Source organism: Perna viridis, chromosome 1, assembly GCF_037379345.1.
Source record: "Perna viridis isolate PV_CMFRI_1.1 ecotype Kerala chromosome 1, ASM3737934v1, whole genome shotgun sequence".
NCBI classification, from domain to species: Eukaryota; Metazoa; Mollusca; class Bivalvia; order Mytilida; family Mytilidae; genus Perna; species Perna viridis.
This window is the reverse complement of record NC_142445.1, coordinates 69,053,989-69,062,373: the sequence shown is the minus strand read 5'-3', so window position 1 is coordinate 69,062,373 and position 8,385 is coordinate 69,053,989. Positions and strand designations below refer to the sequence as shown.

Genomic DNA, 8,385 nt, shown 5'->3' with positions numbered 1-8,385 from the left:
AACAATTGTCATCCCATACCTCAGAACAAATTTCCTTTGGCCTTAAAATCTTACAGTGCTTATTTGTGTGCTGCGATATATTAAATCAATTCAACTTAAATTAGAAGGGTTATGGTGATCAGAAGAAATCCAAAACTAAATTTCTGCATCTTACAATACAAAGACGGACTATGTTCTCTAGTTCACTGCAAATATAACCAGTAATATTTTATTATGCTAGCCTACTGTTCATATAAAAGTAATTAGAAACAAAATAAAACAATTTAGCAATGCATCGATCCTGTCAAGCTAATTCAAAAATATTGTAACTTGTTCAAATGCAATTTATCCACGCATATGGTACATAACGAGATACATGTATATCCAACGTCGAAAATCTCGGTAACATTTACAATGTATTGTCATTTCCTGATTGGTGTTTTTTTACGGCCTTGACTATCCCTACACATTACTTATCTCGCACAACCGCCCCTTACGATGATTGTGTTAGTAGATGTCTGTTAGGAGTTCGAGGTAGCGGAGCCCAGCCTTTGGGATACTTGTCTGAAGAACTCAGTCAGAGTATGTCCTACCAGCGGCTGGGCTGCTCTATTGACGCTCTGGCCTACCCCCAGACCCCACGTGGGTCCGAGAGCGTTTTTCCACTCTATTTGGGAGTACAACAACGTGTAGAGTGTTGTCATTTCCTTACATTTGTAATATTTGATATTTACATTTCCTGTTTCTTTATATTTTTGTGATTGATTGATTAATTGATTGATTATCTTTATTTCCTCCATAAATGAAGATTTTCACATAAATTAAGTACAACACAAGTAACAGTTAAATCAACATATTTACATTACTCCTTTACAAATAAGAAAAAAAATACATATATAGTCCAAATGAATTGTCAGAGCGGAATTTTACAAATTGCCTCAGTTATTTCACATGCACAGCAAGGATTTTAATATATATATATATTTAACTCCTTCGATTTTCTGGGTAAGAGGTGTAGGATAACAAAATTCTGGTCCCGATTTCTGCGGAATATCCGTCTTATTTTCAAGAATGAAAATAGATTAATATTCAATCGACACGATCTGTTTCCTTTTCGAATTTCTTTGTTTGATGGATTACACCTTTGTCCATATAGCACAGGTGAGATGAAAGTAAGATTGTAGGCAGATGATAAGCAACTTAAATCAAAACGCTTACTAATATACAGCAGTTCATTGTTGGTGTGAAAATACTCCACCAATGCTAGAGGTGGTCTGATAAGCTTCTTTACAAAGGAAAAATTATTTCACGTGATTTTCACATGATTTTCACCTGAATTGAGCAAATAAACTTCGTGATAAATTTCACGTTAAATTCAGGTGAATCGAGTCTTCACATGAAATTCACATGAATTGATAACATAAAAGTTGTGTCAAGTGAAATTCATGTGAAAATTAATTTCATGTGAAGTTCACTTGAATTTCACGTGAAGCTCGATTAACATGAACATTATGTGAAAAATATTTGCCTGTGTAATTCTGACTTGGTGGCAGCCTAACCAGCCAGTCTATACCTTTGGGTGACATCTATGACAACACTGCCTGTACAAAGTCCAGCGTCCTAGACCAATCGGCCAGCTAGGCTAGCTCGAACTCGTACTGCTGTGACATAGATGACGAAATAATCGATGCATGAAATTGACATTTCTTAATGTGATGTCGAGTTTTCTTTGACATTTTACTGGTATTATTGGTATTATTGGATCGGAGTGTTTTGTTTTTTTGGGGGGTTTTTTTTGTGTGTGTTTGATAAAATTTGGAATCTGCTAGTTAAAATCCCCGTCAGACACATAACTGAGCTTATGACATGAAAGTGACCGGTCCTTGCTCTAGTGAAAACAGCGACATGTCTTAGACAATGGATAATTAATTTCCTTGCTCAACCGTTTGGCATAAAACCACAGAATATGTAATTTATGTAAACATTCTTTAACACGTGTAGATTATTACACGTTTTTGTCTTCAATTATCTTAATCTTGGTCTTGTTGCGTTTTACCTCACGAATTTCAATACTTTTTACATTCTCAGAGTGATTTGATTTTCTTTCGTGTGGTTGACAGTTTGTGTTTTTCCTCTTGAAGGCCACAAGGCCGAAAATTTGGATATCGCAATCCTTTTATCATGTTTTATTTGTACGTTTTGATCCAATACATGTGGTTACTTATTCACAAGTAAGTTAACTAGGCCACGTCACATTTTATCATTTTTTTACTTACTTTACACCTTGTACCCATGGTTTACATTTTTTTCATTCTTTATGACGTGGTATGGTTTCTCTATTTCAGACTCCAAACTCACATTTCGCAATAAAAATCTATTTATCGTTTGCATTGTTAATTGGATTTTTTTTGTCTGGTTCCTATTTAGTGTGTTTAATTGGAGTAATGTTGTGTCAATCTAAAAATTCTAGTGTTTCTGCACTTTCATTTACTGCTAAATGTTAATGTTAGTAGAAAATATTAGATTTAAAAGAAAACAACAATGTTCTACTTTGACTTTGTTTACAACAATATCATTTCACATATACACAAAATAATATATAACTTTCATTTTGTTTTAAAGGTTTCAACACACGTCATACATATCGTAAGAGCTTTGAATGTTAAAGTTATAATAAACTGTTGTTTCATAAAATTACTGAAATTCAACTGAACTTTAAAGAATATTTTATAATGGATTTTGAAATTTCATAAAATTGAATAAAATTTACGAGTACATAAGTTGGTTTCGTTGCAAACATAAGACCATTTTTAAAAAAAAAACATATATAGAATGTAATAGGCGAATTCATGAATCTATGTGGTTCGCAAGTATCGATGTATCACAGAAAAAAATATCGAAAAGGAGTCCAAAATAACGAAATCTAGGATACACGACTGTTACTGAAATACAACAAGATTCCATTACAACAATAATCTAGAAATATATACATAAGCCTACATATGAGATCATGTTGAAAACCTTAGAACACGATGTTATGATGAATTTGTTCATATTGCACATGAGCCGACCTCTGAGATTCTTAACACAATAATATACTACAATACGGGATTTCTGTAGATCCGTTTTATAAATATAAAAAAATCCACACAATCATACACACATACATGTAATATCATCCTTACATACATAAATACATTTATACAAGTCACACCTCCACAAATGTTCACCAACAGTAACAACCAAACCTAGCACTCACAGACAGACAGACTTCTTATCAACACCGCATAACCAACTAAGTCATCCTGAACACACAAGACAAAACTTCTCGTTAAAATCAAAACATGTATCCAATCGCTACCATGCTAATCTTACCAAGCAAATAACAAACACTTATACCTTACTAACAAACGAACACACTCATCCCTGACCTATCAAATACATATGTGAACATTCTTATGTCAACCTTTCAACTATCGCACACACACATAAATAAGTTATCACAATGACTAGAATAACTCATCCGATATGATGCATATATAAAGCTATACACAAAATAAATAATAATAATGATAATAATAAATATCAATATTTACAATGAAAATTTCAATTAATTATGGTTTTCATAACAAATTTGGTATCAACTAAGACATAATGTTCAATATATTTAACAAAGAGAAATGATAAGTCAGAATTTGTTGCCAAACAAAGACCGAAATATGACTTTATGTAGATGCATGAATTATGCAGCAGATGTTTCGTTCGATCAATATAACGGTCGTGGACGCCATCTTGCTTTAATAGCCGTTATGATCATTAAAATTCTTTCAATCAGAAATTGAGAATTAAAAATTGTGAATCGTTTTTTGTTTTTTGTTTTTATTATTTTTTTGTTTTGTTTTCTAAATCACCTGCTTTTATATCTATGTAATTGCACCAACATGCAACACAGTTAAAACTATTCTAAGCCACTGATTATCGTATCTTTAAAGTCATAGAAAATTAAGTACTAGATACAGTTATTGAACAAAATATGCTACCTGTTATAATTTTTTAGGAATCTTTTGATTGTTTTTGGAAGAGGAAGAATGTCCACATCATTCTGTCTTTTGACACTAGACAGAATCGTAGCCCTGCATCTGTCCTGTAAACTTAGATATGCACGTCTCCTAATACCCAAAGTCATTTCCGTCTTAGCTGCAGTGGAAGACACTAATGGGAACAAATCTTCTTCAATTTCGTTAAGTCCGGAAAAGGCTACACCAAGACACACACCATCCTTGAAATATGTCAATGTTCCTTCAAACCAATCGAAAAGCATTCCCAGAGTTGTTGCCTGATTTTCTGTGAATGGTTTTGTATATTCCCGACATTGTCCATTATGCCAAAGAAGTCCTTTATGTGAAAGCCCCCAACTTTGGTCATCTTCTCCTAACATATTAATGAAAGCATCTACGTGAAGTCTTGCACGTTTTGTTCCAATTCCAAACATCATGCTTGTTCCGAAAATTCTCTGCGATACTTTGATTTCCCAATAATGTCTTCCGTAGTTCAGAGGTATATTTCCCCGAATACCCGCAGTGCCATTAGACCAGTTAGGATGAAAGTGTGCTGTTAGGTACCTAGTTCCTTGTACCTTGACTTCGTGTGATTTATCCTTTTTGTTCCAGCTCCATTGTTCCTCGCATCCATCTTGGATAATCTGATGTCGAGTGCAAACCATCCTCTGGATCAATAATATGTACGTCACAGCTTCAATCTATAAAATCATCACTTTTTTCCAATAAATCACGGATTTTATTGCTGATCCTAGCCGGGGAACGAAGTATCAAACGGCAGCAACTGGCATTGTTTCGATCTCCGAAATTTCGAAAATGAGTGTTTGCGAAACTCGAACTGTCAAATCTTTTATACGGCTTCTGTCATCGACCGTTACTTTCTCAGTATCACATGTGTAGCGTTAACACAAAGAAATAATCGCTACCATTCATTAAAAGCCGTTATCACCCATAGGTCTGGTAATCTGAATGCAAACAAACTCTCGCGACGGCCACGTGCGGTGGGGCCTGCCTATTGATCTCCGTGATTGGTCTACCGAAACAAAGGGTGGATATTGATCGTTCACAGCTGTTCGATTTCTCCCAAAATTATGATGAATTGTATATGTTGTATTTATATTCATATCTTGCCATGAAAAATTAATTAGAAACAGCCGTCCACTGGATAATGAACTTAAAACAATTAACATGGTTTTTTTTCTAAATATGCGAAACAATATCAGTATTTCCAATCTAGTATACATTTTTTTAAATCCCATTATTATAATCTACATTTTAAAGTATGTTTTAATATTTTTCTGTCATTTTTTTCATTACATAAAAAGAAAAAAACACCGAAAAAAAAACAGACAAATGATTTGCAAGATTTATATAGATTGACACAAGAGTTAATCGCGGATATCCTGCTTTTTATAACAAATACTTCGTGATTCCATACTTACTCTTTTTCAATCAAATTCCCCCAGCGTCAAGATGAAAATTATAATGTTCTAATAGTCAAGAGGATTAAATTTTTCAATATTTGATTAAAATCCATCCTTCACTATTATAACTCATTTCCAGTTCCAATTAAAATGCACTGAAATTATTCTGGGCTAATTTTTCGTCCATATTTTTATTTTCTTTTGTCGTTACCACAAAAATCATGAAAATATGCATTCTTTGTATATTTAACTCATCTTGAACGATACGAATATAGTGTATGTATACGACTTTAGTAAGGAAGGGAAAAATATTAATCTTCACAATAATCTGATTAATTCTACCCAGCATGAGAAAAGTCATACGCCATATGGGCTTTCCCGGACAAGGGTAGGGGGTTAAGTGATTTGTCGTAACCCGACACTTAACATTTATCTCTTGTTTACATAACCCTTTAAATTTTAATGCGGTGTCAATTGTCACGATTGGTGTCACAGGAGAGAACATCATGCGAAGAAAAAAATAAGGAAAATAAAAAAATACTGCATTCATTTCGCAGATCAGATGTGAAAAGATTTTATTACAGACATGACCATTCACGGAAATTTTCGACTATTAATAATATTCAATACATTTAAACACATCATTTGAACATACTTCTGTTATTATCTCTATTGTTTTCAATTATTTTGTATTATCATTCTTGTTTTAAAAAGAATATCTCTTATTTAGACAGCTTATCAAAATTTTAGTGTTCTAAAAATTACTTGCGTGACGCACGTGGAGCACATGTCTAAGTCTTCGACTATCCCGAAGAAAGGTATACATAATAGGTACGAAATTTATTTTTACCCTGTCGTGAACATATGCAGACTTTGAAACACATCTCTTTCATGCCATTTCCACCTGTTTTATTGACAAACTAACAGATGTCATATTTCTTGTCGCGTGCCGCTAACGGGACAAAGGACCCAGGTATACTGCTAAATATGGCCAATAGGCGTGACCTGAACGTAACACGTGCGATCAATACAATTTACCGTTACCGAAAAGAGAATCAATAATGACGTTGTTGTTATCAATTAAACGGACACCTGCTCTTTGTTATACAATAGAACAAAGGTGACAAAATTAAAACATATTTATCAAACATTACTGAATTTACACACTCTTTAATGTCGTACTCGGTGACGCCATGCTAAAAATTAAATTTCTCATAAAATAACGGGCAGGATTTAGACAGATTGGAACTTCAAACTTCTGAAAATCTTTCCAAATATATGATGGGAACAGATGTGTACAGACTGGATATATGAACTGTTTCATGATTATTATACCAAATTTAAAGATTTTCGGTTGAACCCGTACATAATAAAATTGAATTCTGATCTGGATACAGAAACAAATATAGGACACTGTTGCCTTCGTCATAAATCGGTGCAACTGACACAAACTTTAACATGGTTGAACTTAGTTGTGCTTGGTAGAATTTAAAGGGTTGCTTAGTATCTTCTCTGAAGTTTCGACTCGATTAAATTTCTTAAAATTTTATTCAGTGTTAAACTTTGATAAAAAGAAGCAAAATACATAAATTTCAAGAAATTTTAACCGCGTTTCGTAGAAATAATTTCAATGATTCATCAACAAATCTTTTCATCACCAAGATGCTTCGAGTTAGATATCGGAATGTCACAAAGTAATAAAAGTTTTGCTGATTTTTACAGACGGCTTTCTTTCTTAGGTATTGTGTATCCCCTTAAAATAGTTCATTTTTTTCAGAAACGGTTTACGGTGTACAAAAAATTGAAATCATTCCCATAAACGATTCCAAATTTAACTGACATACAGATGCACTAAAATTCAGAAAGAGATTCGGTGAATGGGTTAATGCACTCGTCGCAACTTCGGCCGAGTCCGTACCCTCCTAAAAAAATCGCCGAAAATACGCTAGGCGGGATTTATCTACAATGTAAGTGGAAATTTACGGCTATAGCGTTACTATATTTAAGCCCCTAAACTCGACAAGATGTAAAATCGGAAGAGAGGTTAAACTTTCATCATTGAATATTAGCATTTCACCTAGACTCATGAATATTTTTGAAAGCGTTCTCGAGTTAATGAAAGAACCCCGGAAAACTCCTCCTTTTATGAACTATCCCGACTCAATAAAATGCTTTGCACTGGGCAAAGTATGTACACATCATTCTAATTTGATACAACTCAGAATTTAGATTGCGATAAAATATTAATAATATGACAAAATGTAGAACTGAACAGAATGAAAGTGTTAAAATGGATTTAACAGAAAAAATATTTTTCCTCCATTTATTTGGAAAATGTCAAACACTAAAATCAACCCCATTTCCTCTTGTGCGGTATGGCACATCGTGACACGATTTCAAAAAGATCTATATACGCATATTACTAAATTTATAGGTCTTTTGCTGAGCCGGATCTTTATCGTGCTAGGCTAGCTCACAGAAGCAATAACCCGCATGCATGTAACCAAGAGTCGACACTCTGTTCTGTTCCCCTAGATACCGACTGCTTGGCGGAGAAGCAGTGGGTATACCCATTTCAGTATTAAATCATATGGGACTCGGTCGAGGATCGAACCGAGGACGCCCACACTCGGGATAGACCGAGGCGGTCGCCCGTTTCGTGGGAATTATTGAAATTATTTATTTATTTATTTTTGTCAGCAGTTTGAGAAAATGAAGTCCCTCAACTCTAAAAAAGAAAAGCTGAGTCCACAACGGTTTCATTGAACATTCGAGAAGAATTTTTAATTATTTTTTAATGAATGAAGTCCCCAACTCGACATTTTAAAACGAGGCTTCAATGAGCATGAATCGCTCGCCAGTTTATTTTTTTCACCCTTCAATGGCAATAATTTTCACAAGGAGTCGTTTAAAACTTCATAACA

General features: G+C 33.9%; 1 protein-coding gene across 1 annotated transcript; it reads right to left on the bottom strand.

Annotated features, from left to right (window-relative positions):
- Window positions 1–2,523: 2,523 nt before the first annotated feature.
- On the bottom strand, window positions 2,524–5,028 carry LOC148630145 (SPRY domain-containing SOCS box protein 3-like). The gene has a single exon (XM_088561699.1). The coding sequence runs from the start codon at window positions 4,700–4,702 to the stop codon at window positions 4,016–4,018; it is 687 nt and encodes a 228-aa protein (XP_088417825.1). The 5' UTR covers window positions 4,703–5,028; the 3' UTR covers window positions 2,524–4,015.
- Between the last annotated feature and the right edge of the window lie 3,357 nt (window positions 5,029–8,385).

Bases quoted from the DNA above. Each gene is read 5' to 3' on its own strand.
- LOC148630145 (XM_088561699.1), bottom strand. From the start codon at position 4,702: ATGGTTTGCACTCGACATCAGATTATCCAAGATGGATGCGAGGAACAA.